This window comes from Poecile atricapillus, chromosome 2, assembly GCF_030490865.1.
Source record: "Poecile atricapillus isolate bPoeAtr1 chromosome 2, bPoeAtr1.hap1, whole genome shotgun sequence".
NCBI lineage: Eukaryota > Metazoa > Chordata > Aves > Passeriformes > Paridae > Poecile > Poecile atricapillus.
This window is the reverse complement of record NC_081250.1, coordinates 33,892,329-33,909,626: the sequence shown is the minus strand read 5'-3', so window position 1 is coordinate 33,909,626 and position 17,298 is coordinate 33,892,329. Positions and strand designations below refer to the sequence as shown.

Sequence of the window (17,298 nt, the reverse complement as noted above, 5' to 3'; positions counted from 1 at the left end):
GCTGTCTTTTCTGTTTCAATTTCCTTTTTTTTTTTTGGTTTTAAGATTATTTCAAAATGTGTGGAGAAAGCCTTGGTAGACATATGAATTTGGATACAACTCATGAGGCTTTTGTGACTGAGATTGTCACAACTACCGTGGCAAAATGGGATTCAACTGGTTCCAGCTCAGGCCATGCATCTTTCTGCTTCCAGGCAGCTAAGGAGTTCGGGCAAAGCAGAGCTGCTAACAGAGCACAGCTTGGGGCTTTCACAACACGGTCTAGCACTGAGCTGGGTAGGAAAAGTCTTGGAAAGGAGCTCCAGTGTTAGTAAATCTTCCAGGGAAGACCTGAAGGCCAATACTTATTTATTTACTCACCCAAATACATACAAGATGGATTATTGGAATCTTGTCTTCATGTAAGTGAGGCCGCCAGGACTAAGGGCATCATCACCCCTGGTTGAGGTAGCACCAAGCTCCAGAGGTTGTGCCAGCATCCCCGCCTAGCCGTGGAATAAGTACCATCCCAGAGAAAAATGTAACGTGCCACTGGCAGAACACGTTCAGCATCAGGGAGGTGGCAGCTGTAAACTCCCTCAGCAAACACGGCTGTCCCCATACCTGACCAAGGAGCAGGCCTGAAAAGCGCATTTCTGCTCACACATTGCTGTTTCCTAAATCCTGAGTCGCCAATTGTCTCCTTATAAAGGGAAAAAATATATAGCTGTAAGTGAGGTAACTACTATCTGCAAATGTGTAACTCTTCATTTGGTTTATTGCTTGAGAGTCCCTTAATGTATTTAGAGCCAAAATTAGCACAACTGAGCAAAATTCCAGCTGAAACATATTAACTGGCAGTGCAGGATTTCTTTAGTGTGCAGCCTATGTGTATAAACCTGGTTTGCTCCCATTGTAAAGAGAAATGAAATCACGCTGCAAATAGCAATTTTAGCGAGAATCATTAATCACCTCCTACAATAAATACTTCTTTGTAATTCAACAGCGGTTCTGAAAGGCATTCTCTTGGAAAAGTCTGTGAAGACGCAAAGGATTTTCCTGGGGGAAAAAAAAAAGTGGTCATGTGTAAAGACACAGCATCTTGGCTGTCTGATAAAAAAATGTACATTCTCTTGAATCTGGAGATTGAACTGCGGACTGCAAAATACCCCATGGCAGATTATCATCGCTTAAGGTAAATTCTTGTTCCCTCTCTTCCCTTTCTGCCCTGGTTGGGAGCAGAATGCTGCTCCCGGGCTGGGAGCCCTCTGCTCCCCGTCCAATACCTCCCATCTTTACAATAACTTCAAAAATTACATCGTCCTGTTTAAATTCTCGCATTGTGCTCCCTTTGCTAAGGCAACCAGGAGTTCACCGAGAGGACAAATTTTCTATCCCATTAATTGTTTTTTTTAGAGGAGCAGACTGACCCTTCAAACCCTTGACCTTTAAAGACAGTATTCTTTTTAATCCGGCACTTGGACCTAAATGTCTCTTCCCCCCTCCCTCCCTCTCTCTCTCGCTCTCCCGGTGTCTCTCACACACGGATTTATCTGCTCTGGCCACAAAGGCAAGCACAGCTCAAAACGTTGGAAGTGGAAGTGTGTCAATATTTCAAAGAAAGACCAAATCACCTCGGAGTCAATTTGCTGTCAGCAGGGAACGCCACTCGGTTAACCCCGGCACCCACCTCCCCTCCACCCACCAAGAAAAATACTCCTCTTCCAAGATCCCCCTCCTCGTTTCTCCTGCAAGCTCTTGCTATACCTGGTGTTTCATTACAGGAGGAGCTGAACTGTGACAAGCGCCTTGTGGTATTTAATAACCAGGGCCATCCTGCATCGGGGGATTACGCAATGCCAGGATTATTTTTTCTATTTTCTTTTTTTTTTTTTTTTCCCTCTCCTAGGGTGCTTGCAGTCCCAGGTGTTCTTGTCCTCTGTTTGTAAACGAGGAAGGGGTGGGGGGAGCCCTCACACAGGCGGAGATCCTGACGGGTTTGCAGTGGGACTCCGGCTCTCCCCGGGCTCTCCCGCCGTTCCCGCGGCTCCGGCCGAGCCGGGCGGGCGGCGCGGCCGCGGGACCCCTCACGTCACGTCCCCGAGGAGGCGGAGGCTCCGGCCGTGTCCGCAGCCTCCCGGCCTGGCCGGGCCGCGGCGGGGTGGGACCCCGGGCTGTCGCTCCAGGGCTGTCCCCTCCTGCGCGGTGCCGCGCGGGGGCCCAAGCCCGGCCCACGCGGGTGCCGCTGGGCTCGGGGCTCCCCGCGTGGGCAGGGGAAGCTCCGCCGCCGCCTCCCTCCGGCCCCGGGCAGCCCTTGTGGCTCCGCCCGGGCCCCGGCCAGGCAGCACTCACCCGTGGAAGACGGCCCGTGCAGTGCCGCCCTGCCGCTCTCCCGTCCCCCTGCCAGCGGCGCAGAGCCCCCTCCCCGCTGCAGACAATGACGGTCTGGGTTCAACCGATTCATTTGGAGCTGGGGCGGGGGGGGATGCGGAGGGGGTAAAGCGGACCCAGCTCGCTGTGCAGAACGGGACAAACCCGCGTTAATAATGCCCCAGAGCTCTCCCTGGAAACTGAGGAGCTGTCAGAGGCAGTAGAGATTACAGGACCCAAGTACGAGCATCCCTGCGCTCGCAGATAAAGGTGTTGCGTCTGTTCTGGGGGAGATATTGAAATTTTAATCTTTAGGGTCACGTGACTCATTAAATAATTAATGCAGATAGTCAGGAATGGATCTGTGGCCGTCAGTCCTCACTAGGAGTGATTCTCTCAGAAGTGAAACTCAACTCCTTATTACTGGAGTTTGTTTTTCTTTCTTTATTGTCCTTTTTTTTCTTTCTTTTCTTTTTTTTTTTTTTTTCCCTTTAAAAAACCCCACCTGATTTATCTTGAAAGATTCTAAACTTCTTAAGCAAGCAATAGGGTCTGTGTTGGTAAGTAGGTAGTGTGTATTTCTAGCTTGATGACTTTAATTGTTTGTGCTTGCTTTGTCTGCTGAGCATTTGCTTAACAAGTTTAATATTTAGAAATGTTAAATCTTTGTTTTAGCTGCCTTGTGGTCACATTACGGCTTTTGGTGATTAAGTGTTACGGAGGCAAACACACTTGATAATGTTCTAATTCACGCTGTGGAAAGCTGGGTGCCACAGTGCAGGAGGACCTGCTTTGTTCAATTTTCCTGGCGTTAATAAATCACCGTCTCTTAATACATGGCCAAAAAAGCAATGGAAAGGCAGTGAGCATTGCAAAGGAAAAGTCATGGACGAATTTCTCTATGACTCATTAGTCTGAACGATTTATGTACGAACTTAGAGTGCCGCAATGAATATTGGAGTTTGGGGTAACAACAAATTAAAAAAAAAAAAAAAAAGAAAGAAAAAAGTCATAGTTTTTGTAAAGTGCTTTATTGCTACTTAACAACTCTTTAAAGAAACAGCATACTTTAAAGGACCGTGGCAGTGTAAAATATGGTAGCGTGACCTAATAGCTCCAAAATAAATAACAGAAAGTCGCTGGCACCATTTTCAGATACACGCTCCATATTTAACACGAGTGGGACAACCCAGTCACGACACGCTTGATCGATGATTATTGCTGTTTGTAACATGATTATTGATTAGGGATCAAAACGACTAAGGTACGACTTTGAGCCTAAAATGCCAGGGGGTTCCCCCTGTGCTGAAGCCGAGTGGAAGGAAAGGTAGAGCTAAGAATAACCCCAGGAAGCAGCTCCCGGGCTCTGTGATTGCAGTTCAAACTTTCCATTTTCTTTTGTGTTTGCCAGTAGATTTTAACAGTCAGCGCTTGCAAATTTATGAGACAGCAATAAACAGTTTAGTAGGCTATTATTGCATGATTTTATGTAGACTGGAGTTCAACACCAAATTTAAAATTATTAGCGTAATTATGGAACTACTAAATTACCAAAGCAAAGTATCTGCTCGAAAAGTTCTCCCAAGACAGACTTAATATTTCCAGGGCTCAGATAACACCCTTCAGCAAGAACGGTGTTATTTAATTATTAGCATTTACATTTATTCTCGATTGTAAGATGCGTTAGATGGGTTTTATTAGCAAGACTGAATACAGGGGTACATTATTGTATGTGACAAATTCATATGTAAAAGTGATTCAGTAAGTGGCATGCAAATGACCTGACTATTCTCTTTTTGGGCTTAGCAATATTGTTTGTTTTAGGGGAAAAGAAGCAGCCCAGGTGGTTTTTTTTTTTCCCCTTCTGTCAATGGCTTTCAGTGATGTTGGTTTTTTCGTTTCTGGCTTTTTTTTTTTTTTTTTTTTTTTTTTTAAGCATTTGGGCCCGATCCCGCTTCGCTGAGGTCAATTGTTAGTCTCTTACTGAGCTTGTGGTGGCAGGATTGGGCCCCGGCTAACCGTTTGAATAAAAGCCCAACCACAATACGCCCCGCATTTAAACTGGAACCCTTTCCGAGTTTTATTCAGCAGAGATGAACACCACGACTTGTGTTTAATGTCTGTTCTTGATTAAATGATCCTAAACAAAGGTTTCCCAGAGGAAAATAAAGCAGACATTCATGTAACAAGAGTTAGGAATGACAATATTTCCAAACACTTGGAGACAGAAGGCATAGCTGTCTACGGGGAAAAAAAAAAAAATAAGGAAAAAACCCAACCAAAACAACCGCACGCTTTTATTTCTCAGCTCCCCGTGCTCTTCACCCGGGTGGGAATCCACGCTCCTCGCGGGAGCCCGAGCCCGCTCCATCCCCGCCCGCCCCTCTCCGGGCTCTCCCAGCGCACCCGGCAAAGCATGTATTGCCAATGAAGGAGCAAAATACCTCCCCCTGCACTCCCCGGTAAGGCTCTGTTTGTTGCTTGTTTACAGGGAGCCCCGAAACGAAGCCGCTCGGCCGGGGCGGTGGAAGAAGCTGGGAGCGCCTCAGCCCAACCCTGCGCAGCTGGAGGAGGTAAGAGCCGGGCAGCGGCCGCTGCTTTTGCGCCGCTGGCAGCTGTAAGAATGCGATTTGCCTGGTACCTGCATGAAGAACAAGACTGCTGGAATGAGATTTTGTTGTTGTTGCGATAAATATTTAACCTAGCTGGGATTTTTTTTCTGGATTGGCTCTATTCATCTTCCGTGGGTGGTGAATGCGCGTGTCTGGGCAGACAAAGAAGTGTACGGGACCTGAGTGATCGCCATCCTTATAAAGGCATTGGGGACAGGAAGGATGCAAAGTCATCTGAAGAGCGAAAGAGTTAGAGAATTTCTTTGTCCGTTCTTAGCTCCTTCTGAAATCAAAGGCACCAGGCGAGGGAGAGAGGGTTGGAGCCAGTTCGGTATTGAACGGCTGCTTCTCGCGGCTTGTCTGTTCGCCTCCTCCTCGAGGAGTTCCGCAGCCAGTCCTGCAAACGAGAAGTGCATGTGGGGATGTTAGAAAACCTGATTTTTGTCTGCGTGCATACGACAGAATGGTTCGCGAATAAATTTCGTGTATTTGTCCGTCCTGGCCTGCTTTGCACTGAGTGGAGGTCGGTGTCTGGTGGTTCGGAGTTGCTGAAGTCCTTGATGTGCTTGGTCCTCTGGCAGGAGAAAAGAAATGCTTTCCATAGTGACAATATTTTTTTATGCCGGCCGTCGAAAGGGGAGGATTACATAGAATTAGCTCAAATTCCTGCTAGATTTACCTGCTCCTTTTTGGATGTTGATGTACAATTAGTGTATTTTACTACCTTTTAAAACGGCCATAAATTACAGGACTACAAGGGCTCTTTGTGTTGGCTTAATGAGCTGCTTAAATCTTAACTACAAAAAGGCGCTGCAAACGTCTATTCACGCTTGTGTTCGGAAATTGAAAGCGAAAACACGGTACGAAGGAACCTTCCTCCGATGGCATGTACCCACAGCATTGCGGGCAGAGATATTTGGGATTCCTTAACTGACCCAACACCGGCAGACTCAGCTGATTCTGAGCAGAACTCCTCTCACAAGGGCACAGTCGATAACGCTGCTCTTTTTATCTACTTGGGAATGATCAAAGACCAACTTTATCAGACGCACGGATGTAGGTAAACAGCTCTGCGTCCCAGCAGATTGCAAATCTTTCGAGGTAGCGAGGAAATAAGTACTTATATCGTACGGGTGATTCCCATTTCATCTCCACATGGGACTGATAGGCACACCTCTTACCAACTGGCATAAAAGTAAACTTGAAGCACAGTAAAAATTCTAATTCTATTGAAGGCAACTTTAAATAGTATTAATGCTAAGAGTGGCTATTAATGCCAGAACGGGCACAAAGGGTCTCCCTTAATGAAGGCACGTTACGAACTCAGATCTGTTTGTTGTTACTGAGGCTGGAATTTAAACTCAGCTCGAAGCCATGTGTATAAAGGACAGAGAAATCAGTAGCACACCTACTGATAAGCTCCACATTTTTTCTGCTAGAAACAGTCTTTCGGGTCTCCAAACCATCAAGGTAATAAAACACAACGTTGAGTGTCCAGGAACAGGAACAAAGCAATAAATGGGGTGGCGAGGGAAGTCTAGCGCCTGCGACTCGCAAGATCACTTGAATTTGCATCTGAAACCTCGTAATCACGCTACTAGAGCAAACAAAACTTTCTCCAAATTCGGCGGAAGGGAATAATTTTCAGCTGCAACTCAGGACAGCACAAAGTTAGGCAGACTCTCCCTTCTGTCTTCCCAAAGCACATTCTGTGAAAGGTATTCACACGTCAAGAAGTTACTTTTCTTAAGAATTAATTAGTTTCCCCACTATATACACCAAGTTAATTGTTAAACAGTAGTTTTAGGATTAACTTGACCATTAATACCAATAAAGATGTTCACAGAAACAGGGTTTTGAAGCCAATAGCCACAGCTAGCGTTAAGGCATTTCAGATGACTTATGATTGTGATTTATTGCTTTTGTAGTTTCTATTTGCTCAAGACTGTAACTTCTAAAGCCATCTTTCTACTTTTGACGCAAAGCAGTCGATAACTTTTTACAACAGCCCCAAGAAAGACTTGATTTGCTTTTTTTTCAACATCTGCTCCATTCCCCATTAATTTCAGTTTCATTGTTGCAGAAGAACTTCTCTATGTGTTTCTTCTATGGGATGTAAACGCACCAAATTTAAAAGAGCCGTGAATCCATCTTAAGCAAATATCGGTCTTGGTGTACTATAAGTATGAGAGCTGTGGAGTTACCAGACATGCTGATAGTTAGAGATTCGGGCATGTCGAGTGTGCCTGATGCCCCCTCTTTTTTAAAAAAGTCTGTAGTTTTTACTTCAGTTCCTAGTCAGTGATAATATATGTATACCCTGGTACTAGCTTAGTCACTTCCATGTGAAAAATTGCAAAGTTTTCTCCTGCTGTAACGTCATGCTGACTTTGCTGCAATGCCACTACTGTACACTGTTACGAATGGGTTTACATTCCAGTGGCCCACTTTTACAATCCAGGCGAGAGTACAATAAGGTTTGTCCATAACACTGAAAGTCATCTTTAAAAAGAAAACTCCTTCCATTCTTTTCAATGAAGTGTAGGTGAAACTGTAAGAGGGAATATGTAGTTAGCTTCTTAGAGCTCCTGGGAGATGGCGATTTAGGCAAGGGTGTATACATGATGATGCACAATGCTGGAGTCACAGAACTGAGCCAGGAGCACGTTAAAAGTGTGAACTATCTGGTGACTCCTTCCAGAAAAGTTGTGTGAGTGGAGGGTTTTTTTTTTTGTTTGTTTAGCTTATTGTGTCAATAGCACAAGTTAAACAGTGTTTCAGGGAAGATGTGATGGGTTCACACACAGGCGACGCAGCCTGGCTCAGGGGCCACATACAACTTTGCTTTTTTCCTTTTTTTTCTTAATTTTTTCCCCTTAGGCAAAGAACTCCCCCCTCCCCAATTTTTTTTTTTTTCCCCCAACGTTAGAAACCTATAATTTTGTGCATCACTCAAACTAGCTGTATAGGAAATGCGTAAGCACAGGTTTAACAGCAAGGTCCCAAAAGATTTTGCAAAATTCTGAAGCACGCCAGTGAAGAAAGGTGTATTCTTCACAGTGTGTTACGAGGACAAAAATCAACTAGCCTCTTAGAAGAGACTCTTTTTTGCCTTTGTCAGGTAATTACAGGTCTTTTTAGTTTCTACAGGAGCCCTGATGTAGCGTGTGGGAGTTGAGCAAGCCCTGTACAATGGCAGGGTAGAGGGAGCTGGGGGTGGGGGGAAGGCTGGTAATCGTCCCGTTTAGAAGGGGGCTGGAAATAATAGCATTAAGATTTGGGCTTTCTTCGGGGCTCGCAAAGGACATGCGACGTGGAGCAGAGTGGCGGGCCTGGGGAACAAACGCCGGTTAATTAGGCTAAGTATCGAAGAGCAGCGTTATAAGAATTCCTCTTACCTTCCAATGGGTTTTGTGTAAAGAGATATTGGTGTGGGAGGAAAGAGAATCGGACCAATCTCCCCCCATAGTCATCTGCATCTCTTAGATTTTTTTTTTCCCCCCCTCCCTTAAAACTCTTCTTTAAAATATTGGGTTAAAGCTTTAAAAAGCGAAGGCTCGCGCTAAGAAACCCTGTTCCTTCAATGATTCCCTATTTCAAATAAAAGGATTTAAGTTGACGTATGACCACGTGAGCACATAATACAGCGCATTATTGTGGCATTTGGAGTGGAGACCCGGTCTGGCTCCGTCTGCGATTACGCTTTTCCAGTTTCTGTTCAGAGCAAGCACTGCTTTCTATTATTTTTTTTTTTTTCTCCTGCCCCCATCACCGTCCCCACAAGAGCTGGCCATTTCGCTGACAGCTTTCGTTCCTTATGGAAAGGTTATTGTCGAGCCGAGAGGACGAAATGCTTCGTTAGAAAGGATGGATTTTATTTTAAGGTATTTCCGTTGATTGTTCATTTATGTGGTGAGTTATTGCTGTTCGAGGCAAAGGTCAGTAGCAGAGGCTGGAGTGAGTGCGTGTGTGTGCGTGCGGGTGTGTGTGCACCCGGAGCCAGGCTGCTTCCCCCTTTGTTTCAATTTGCTGTGGTAAATATTCAACTCTACCCTTGCAGCGAGCAGAGCAGGCAGAGTTTGCTTCTTTATTTATTTTTCTCCATAGAGATCCCACACTGCTGTTGATGGCCAGCTGCCTCCGCTACAGCCCCTCGATTGCCATTTTAACATTATTTATGACCGGCTAGAGATGGGAAGCCTCTTTTACTGTCGTGTTTGAATATTTCCCCCCTTAATTTTATTCTATTATTTTATTTGTGTGTTTGTGTGTTTATTTATTTACGTATTTGGGCAAGTTGGAGAAAACGATGTGGGGGGTGTGTGATGCTCCTCGGTCGGGGTCGTGCTCGAGTGTGCGGCGGTGGTTGTTGTTTTATGGGTGTTTGTTCGGCCGCTGCCGCTCCGTAAATCGATGACTGTGCGATCGTGCTGCCATTTTATTTATGATGCTTTAGTGGTACTTTGTTTATTGTGCGAGGAGCGCTGCATGAGTGCTCAGCTCCATGGCAAAGCTTCCCCTTCCCAAATGAGCCAAGGCGCTCCTCTTTATTTCTCCGCAGTGAGAAGGAGCTGAACCAAGAGCCAGGCACGGCTTCTAACAATAAATCAGCCTTGAAAATGTGGAGGTTTATTCTGCTTCTCTGAATGGGCATCTGGAAAGAGAGAATAAAAAGGAGAGGAGCGGAAAGTATCTTCTAGGAGAACTTACACTAGCTCTAAATTAATATCCATGCCGTTGCTTACATAAATATAGATATATCCATATATAAAAATATGTGTTTGCGTATACTTATCAATATGAATGCAGAGATATAAATGCAACTTCAAATGACAAAAAATAAAGATCGCTTGGCTATTCAAAGAGGGCAAAACGCTAAATGAAACCCTATTTCCCCGGTGTGTCCCGGCTTTGGGAAAGGTTGGAGCCCTGGGACTCGCTTTCCTCCAGCTCTCTCCATGCCCCTCGTTTATTCCTGTTGAGCCATTTTTTGTCCAGTTACGCGCTGTTTGTACTTGCTCATCTTCTAAGGGGTCAGAAAGAGAGGGAGAAAAGTGAACGATGATAAAAACTCCAGTGAGAGCACAACAAAAAAAAAAAGGTTATTTCCACTCGGAGCTATTCGCGGCCGTTCTGCAGAGACCTTCAGAGTGATGTTGGGGATGTTATCACGTTTTCCTGCTCTTTAAAGCGGCTCTCGAAGCAGAACTGACCCCAAAAAATATTTCCCCTTATTTCCACACTGAAGCACGGTGTCTCTTTCTTCAGCAAGGGAAGCAGAGCTCTTTTGCTCCCATCTGTGTGTCTAAAAGCAAAGATTGGCGTTGCCGTATTTTGAAATGGGCCAAAATGTGCCTCAAAAATAAAATCCAGGCTTTAATTGCAGCTAAATTACTTGGCAGCCTTTCCTCTGATTTATGACCCAGTTTGGATGCATATTGACCCAGTTAAAACACTCATAAATAATATAGTCCTGCTCTAGAGTAAAAGAAAGCAAGAAGAGTTCTGGAGGAAAGGGGGATTTCGGCGAGTTGTGTAAATAACTTCAGTCTGTTGAGAAAATAGCAAAGAGTGCGTTGCCTCTCTAGTGTTAGAAAATATAAACAACAATTTAGACTGACCACGGCTTTCTTCGATTGTCCAGTCCTTCTCCAATTCAGCTGATATCGTCTTCTAACTCTCTAACGACTTGGACAGGCACCACTTTCAGAACTGTCCCCCTTCTCCCTCAACTCCCTGCCTTGCTATTTCGTCTGTAAGAGGTTCCCCAGAACCAGCCCTGAATTATGGTGCTGCCTGCTTCCATTTCGGGGCATCCAAGGACAAGGCGCTTTACAGGCATTATTTTATTCGGAAAATAGTAATTCGGGGGAGGTGGGGGGAGGGACGGGAGGGAGTACCACAGAGTGGGACTCTTCGGGGAGAAAAGGCAGGTCATTTCTTGCTCAGAAATCAGCCCCAAACACTGCCCGTCCCTCCCCGAGCTCAGCCCTATCTTTCTCCGCGGAATGGAGCAGAAAGAAAATATTCGGCCTCTGGGAGGGAAAGACAGATAAAAGCAGCGGGGATCTGTGCGTTGGGACACTTATCCCGACATCATAGGAGACATAAAAAAAAATAATCATCTTCTCATGTTTAAAATTACCTCTTTGGGGAGAGAGGGGGCGTGGGGAAACGGGACTAATTGGAGAAATCTCACAAAATACTCTTTGCAGGCAGTAAGATGAATGGAAGAAACACTTCCATATTCCTATGAACCACTCCGGTTCTCACGATTAAAGTCCTTACATATCCTTTCATTTTTAAAAAAACCTCCCCCCGCTTCCCGTTCCCCGTTCTTAAATACAGACATTTAGTCAGAATATCCAGCTGGAGATGGCTCCCAAGTTGAAGCGCGCTCCTAGGAAAAACTCGGCCGGCTTTCGGCGGGGCCCCCCAAACAGGGAGGCTCCCCGGTGTCCGCAGGTTTCGGCAGTCCCCATCTTTTCTCTCCCTGTCCAAATCCTCCTCGCCAGTCCGGGGGGCTCCGTCGGGGCGCAGCGCTGTCTCTGAGTATTTGGCCGGGCAAGTGGGCGAATGGCAGATCAGCAGTTTCAGAAGAAAGTGTGGGGTTGATTATTGACTAAAAAGACTTTTTTTTTTTTTTTTTTTTCTTCCAAAGCAACATTCACAGGATTGTTTGAAGCAAAACGCATACGAAGGATTTTTGCCTCTTCTCTCCTCCTACGCTGGCCGCTTCCCCTTTCATGTGGTGCCTTCTCACTTATGCCATAAGGAGCAAGTGTTTTCTGTTTTAGTGCTCTGTTTACAGCTTTGGTGCACGAAGTCATAAATCTTGCATAGCCATAAATGACAAAAACCATTGGTATGCGTAAGAGGCCACCCCAGCCTTATAGTGCTTTTTATTTCTCGCTTCCCCCTCGCTTTGTTTGTGTTTAAAGATGACGCTGGGTTCCCTCGTGCTTTAAACGGACTAGTTATATTTATAATGCCTTAATTAACGAAGTAACGTCAAGTTTACACCTAGATTTTATTCGCAGGCTCCTCTTAACGCACGGAGCCCAGAGCCCCGTTACCGTCTGCCACACGGGCAGGATCTGCAACTTTGTTTAAGTTCTCGTTTGCACGGTCGCCGCCGTGTTTTTGTCGCAGGAAGCTGGGGGGACAACAGCACCCCCAAACCCCGCGGCACTGAGGAAAGAAGCGGTGCCGCTGGAAGCGGGCGAGGGCGAGCTGAGAGGCTCCGGGCCCGCGTCCACGCGAGGCTCCCTCCCACGAGTCCCCACGGGGTGCTGCGGGCACCCCGAGCCGTCTGTGCAGCACATGTGCGTGCGTGAGCGCCTCTGTGCCCGTCCCGGGAGCTGGGGATATTTCAGGGGGGCAGGGGGGTGTCTGTGCGTACATCTGTGTGTGTGTGCGTTCACGCATGCATGAGTTAATAATTAGTAACTCTAATGATTTCCAGCGTGGCTCTGAAAGCATTGCCCAGAGCGGGGATCCTGGTGGGCTTCGGTTGGCTCTCCGGGCTTTGCTCCCCTCCCCGGGACTCAGCCGGGGCTGTGCGGGGCTACCGGCCGTGGGGAGCGGTAGAGGGGCTATTCTGCAGCTGCCCCCCAAGCCCACCGGTAAGAGGGACAAACTCAAAGCCCCACAGCAGCACCCTGGAGGCTGGTGAGAGCGACTCTTTGTGAGCGCCGTTTGTCTTCATTAGCATAATTTTCCTGGACTTCGGTGACGCCCGGGTGCGGGGGGGCCGCACTCCTTCACTGCCGTGCTCCTGCGCTCCCTCCCCAGCCCCCACCCTGCCCCATGCTTCCCCAGGCGGCTGCCTTTCTTTCTTCCTTCCTTTTTTTTTTTTTTTATATTTTCCTTTTTTTTCCCACTCCAACTCCCCCCCCGCCCCCCCCCCCCCCCCTCCTCCTTCCCTCTCTCTCCTTTCCCTTCCCAGAGCAGCCCTGGGAAACATCTCCGTCCTCCGTGGCCCGCACAGGGGGAGCCCGGTACGCCGGGGACCGGCTCGGGGTGGGGTGCGCAGCCTGAAGCGTCAGGGGAGCGGGGTAGGCGGGTGTGAGGAGCAGCCGACCCCATCCCGTGCGGGGCAGGACTCGCCCCTCCCGGCCGGGGGGTGCCGGCTGCGGATGAGCTGAGCCCTGAGCCGGTGCCCACCCCGCGGCCAAAGGGATCGAGTTGGGGCAGACAGCCCCTGCTCTCTGGCTTGTGTCGCCTCCAAAAAAAAAAAAAAAAAAAAAAAAAAAAAGAGAGAGAGAGAGAGCGAGCGAGCATGCTGGCTTCCGCCTCAGTCGTCAGAAGTTAAGGTAAGCAGGCCACAAATACGCTGCTATCAGTCGTGAATGGCGGAGTTTATGTCCCAGTGATTTATGACCGTAGACTTAAATGTCGGTTCAAGAAGAGTTCACAAGCTGGGGCTTCCTTCCAGGCAGTGACTGATACCCTTACACTTCGTGTTCAGGCAGCTCTCTCTCCTCTCTTCCCCCCACCCCCCACCTTCCCTCAACTTTGTCTTTATCTTTCAGGAAATCTTTCAGGGGGGCTGCCTGGTTTTTCGTCCTAGAGTCAGAATTTGGGGCTCGGTTGGGAGTTACAGGGTAAAGATCTGATGTGCTTGGGAAGGGGGGAAGCGCAAGGAAGGAGAGCTGAAGTGGGGAGTGAGAGAAACCAAGGGGACTTGCCTCCTCAAGCAACTTTCATCTGCTGTTTCTGGGCTGTCTGGGTGGGGGGAGAGAAGTTGGTAAAGTGCAGAGCCGTGTATTGCACAAACCGAGATGGAGCCGATAAAACAGGCATTGGAAAGATTGGGGGCCCGTTTGTGTTTGTAAGACCTGCCTTTTTGTCTTCGAAGGAGAGAGGAGAGCTTTTCTCATCCCAGGCACCGGCTGGGGTGGTAAATCCACCTCCTCTCCCCTTTCCCGTTAGGACGCTGTCGTGGTCGTTTGTCGCTCTTAATCGCGCTATTCCCACTTTCTCCTGGAATGACCGGGAGCTCCTCAGGTTACCCCCGCTTCTCTATAACTTTGTAGGAAGTGATTAACTTGGCGAACCCAAACTCGGGATCTGTTTTTTTTTTTTTTGTTTTTTTTTGTTTTTTTTACTTGCTGGCAGACGGCCGAAGCTCCAATAATATTTTGCCTTCCAAGTAAAGTTGCCTATTGTCTGCAGGCCGGCAGCTACGGGAGCAGCGCACCCCGCATCCTCGCTCCGTGCTGCGCGTCCTGCCAGCGCCACAAAACTTCGCAGCGGCAGAAGGAAGGTGAAATATTTGGTGTCGCGGTCATGAAAGGCGGGTGCCTTTGTGAAATCACCGCTGGCTGATTGTTTCCTCCTTCTCCTCTGCTAGTGGTGTCTATGGTCTCTCTTTCAAAGGAATTGAGAAAAATCACACCAGGCCTCGATAGCACAGGGAAGGAGAGGCGAGGAGCTGGAAATTGTGTATACGCCTCAGATCTCCATCGGCTTATTAGCTTAATAGCATCCAAAGAGCTTGATTAGTGCAATAACAGGGTAACCGCCCTGCCGTAGGTGTGTTACCTTCATTTTGTTACGATCTAACAAAGGGAATACTGTTTTCTAAGAACTTGTATAACTTGAAAGGCGTAGAATGAGCTCGTTTGGTGCTTGTGTTGTGTAAGGCTTTTCGCCCCTAAGCATTTGTCCTTGTTAGATGTTTTTAGGGGGGAAATATCCAGCTGCTTAAGTACAGGGAAAGTGGTTAAAGGAAAGAGGCTCTTCTGATCTGAAAGACGTGGTTATTTGCCAGCAAGGGGTTAGGGGGACGGTGAGGAACACACTTCAGTTTCTGAGAACAATGTGAGTGCGTGTGGAAACACCTCCTAGATCGGAGGTTATACACAGGTCTCCTCTCTCATTAATACGGGCGATTTTTTAATTGGTTATTTTCAGGCAGGTGACGAGTAGGTTTTAATTGGGGGGGGGGGCAGGGGGGAGGGAAGAAAAGAGGATGTGTGACAAAAAAAAAAAAAAAAAAAAAAAAAAGAAGTGGGGGGAAGGGATTCGCCCGGGCAGGAGAAGCATTCTCTGGGTTTGTGTCCACCCTCTCCCCAGCCAAGTGACCCTCATACATCAAATTACATAGCAGTTTCCAAGACAGAACCTATTATCGCTAAGTTGGAAGGAAAGTTCAAGCCGTGGTCATGGAGATGAACGCTGGTTTTTCAGGTTTCTGGTGTGTTTTTTTCCCCCAATCCATCATGTTTTAACAGGTAGGATCTGGCTGATTCCATGAAAAGTTAGTGTCTTGAAAATAACTGCTGAAAAAACCAAACCATCCACCGCCCCTGCTGGCCTCGCTGAAGGGGCTTTGCACAGCGCCGGGTGCAGTTGAGGCTCCAGACCCACTCGCGAGTGGGAGGCAGGCTCGGGGGCTCTGTGGAGCGGCTCCAGCCACGCTTCAGGAACGAGAGGAGCCGCTGTGAGCAGCGGGCGGAGCTCACCCGGGCAGAAACCACCGCTGCCAGGGTGCGTGACCCAGGCGGCTCAGGGCGGTGTGCGGGCACAGAGGGGAGAAGGTGCTGGCTTCGTTTATTTTCCTATCGAGCATTTCATAGACAAGCCAAGATCCATCACTTGGGTTCGGGGTGTTTAAATATCTCTGCCTAGCAAACCTTTCCACCCCGCTCCTGCCCCCTGACACACGTAGACAAGAACCATCTCGTATATTTCTTTGAAGTTGTATGAAGAGCCGTAACCAGGAGAGAAAGGCTAAAAATAAAATGATGCTGGTTAAAGGAGAGGGTTTGATCTTAGAGTTGGACTGAGGTAATAGCCCAGCCCCTTTGCATTACCGATTCCTCGATCACCCTTATCTCAGAGACCGGTATTAAAACAGCCTCTTGGTGATAAACGATCAACCCGCCTGCTCTGCTCCTTAGGAAGAAAGAAATATTAAAAAAAAAACAAACCTAGAAAGCCTCTATCCCGATGCAGCAAAGCACATATTTGTAGCTGCCAGTAAATCCAGGCAGCTTTTATATCGAAATGCTCCACGCCTGAGGCCAAGTCATGCTGCTAAATATTGCTGACCACTTTTTCTTTTATGGCTTTCATGTCACTTAGCTATTGAAAGTAAGATGGATTTGTACCATTTCTTCACCCTGCTCTGCTCTCCCCACACCCCAGGTCTGCCCGGAGAGGCCATTGGAGGAAGAACGCCACGTGACAGAGGGGTGCCAATGTTATTCTCCAAGGGTGTCAAGACCCTGTCAGTTTGCGAAATAAATATTGGGAAACAACGAAATGCAAAAAGCGACCTACTACGACAGCTCTGCAATCTATGGTGCCTACCCCTACCAAGGAGCAAATGGTTTCACTTATAATGCGAGTCAGCAGCAATATCCTCCATCTTCATCACTTGTGGAAACTGAGTACCATCGCCCCGCGTGCTCCCTCCAGTCCCCTGGCAGCTCTGTGTCCCACCACAAGGCCAATGACATCAGTGAGAGTTGCATGAGGACCCTCCCCAGCCAGACTCTCCAGCCCCCCAGCCTCACTGACCCACAGGCTCCACCGCAACCGCCTCCAGCCCAGCAGCCACAACCTCCACCTCCGTCCTCCACCTCACCATCTCAAAATGCCAGCAGCAACCCTGCCCCGGCCAACCCTACCAAGAGCCCAGCTCTTAACTCACCCACCGTTTCCAAACAGATATTCCCATGGATGAAGGAGTCTCGGCAAAACACAAAGCAGAAAAACAGCAGTTCCAGTTCAGGTATGAAACATGCTACCCCTCTCCCTGGGTACTCCTGGGCTGACTTTGCATCTGGTGGGGAGGAGGAGGGCTGTCTTACCCACCTTCACTTCAGGGAGGGGAGGGTGGGGTTTTTTTTACCCTCTGTGTTGACCCCATGAAACTTTTGGAAAGGGCATGGCATCACTCAGCTTATTCACTGAGGGGAGCTAAGTGAAAAAAAAAAAACCCATACAAAACTTTCCCAGCCTTGCAGAATGGGTCTGAACTGACTTTGCTTCCTAGTGGCAGAACCACTTGTGCCCTCCAGCATCTATCACATTTCTTAGGTAATCCCCCCTTCAGTAAATCATGTCAGAGTGGAGCAGCCCAGGCCTTAAGCCAGAGGCTTGTCCCGAGTACTTTGTTGGCATGGTGCTGTTAGATTAATAAGACAGTGACCTATCTCTGCTGAAGTGTAACGGGAATAAAATAGCTCATAATCATGTGCAGGCAGGATCAATGCCCTGCGTGCAGGCAGAACCTCTTCCTATTTTAATAAGCTGATTGGCAAAGTTACAAGCCTGGTAAACAAAAATCATTCTGAAGTGCTATAAACTTCAGCCCATAAAATGT

At 47.7% G+C, this 17,298-nt stretch overlaps 1 protein-coding gene across 12 annotated transcripts in view; it reads left to right on the top strand.

Annotated features, from left to right (window-relative positions):
- The window catches only part of LOC131575635 (homeobox protein Hox-A3), a 51,799-nt gene that overhangs the window by 25,351 nt on the left and 9,150 nt on the right, over window positions 1–17,298 (top strand). For 2 of the 12 annotated variants that reach the window (XM_058831342.1, XM_058831351.1), the window contains 3 exons: window positions 986–1,174; window positions 4,841–4,922; window positions 16,116–16,704. In XM_058831342.1, coding sequence (XP_058687325.1) covers window positions 16,233–16,704 — 472 coding nt within the window. In that variant the 5' untranslated portion in view covers window positions 986–1,174; window positions 4,841–4,922; window positions 16,116–16,232. Of the gene's footprint in view, window positions 1–985; window positions 1,175–2,292; window positions 2,423–2,488; window positions 2,620–2,789; window positions 2,910–4,840; window positions 4,923–8,568; window positions 8,846–12,138; window positions 12,587–12,901; window positions 13,277–14,138; window positions 14,230–15,004; window positions 15,456–16,115; window positions 16,705–17,298 lie in introns of those variants that run through there. The other 10 variants (XM_058831341.1, XM_058831340.1, XM_058831346.1 and 7 more) reach the window with 10 other exon arrangements.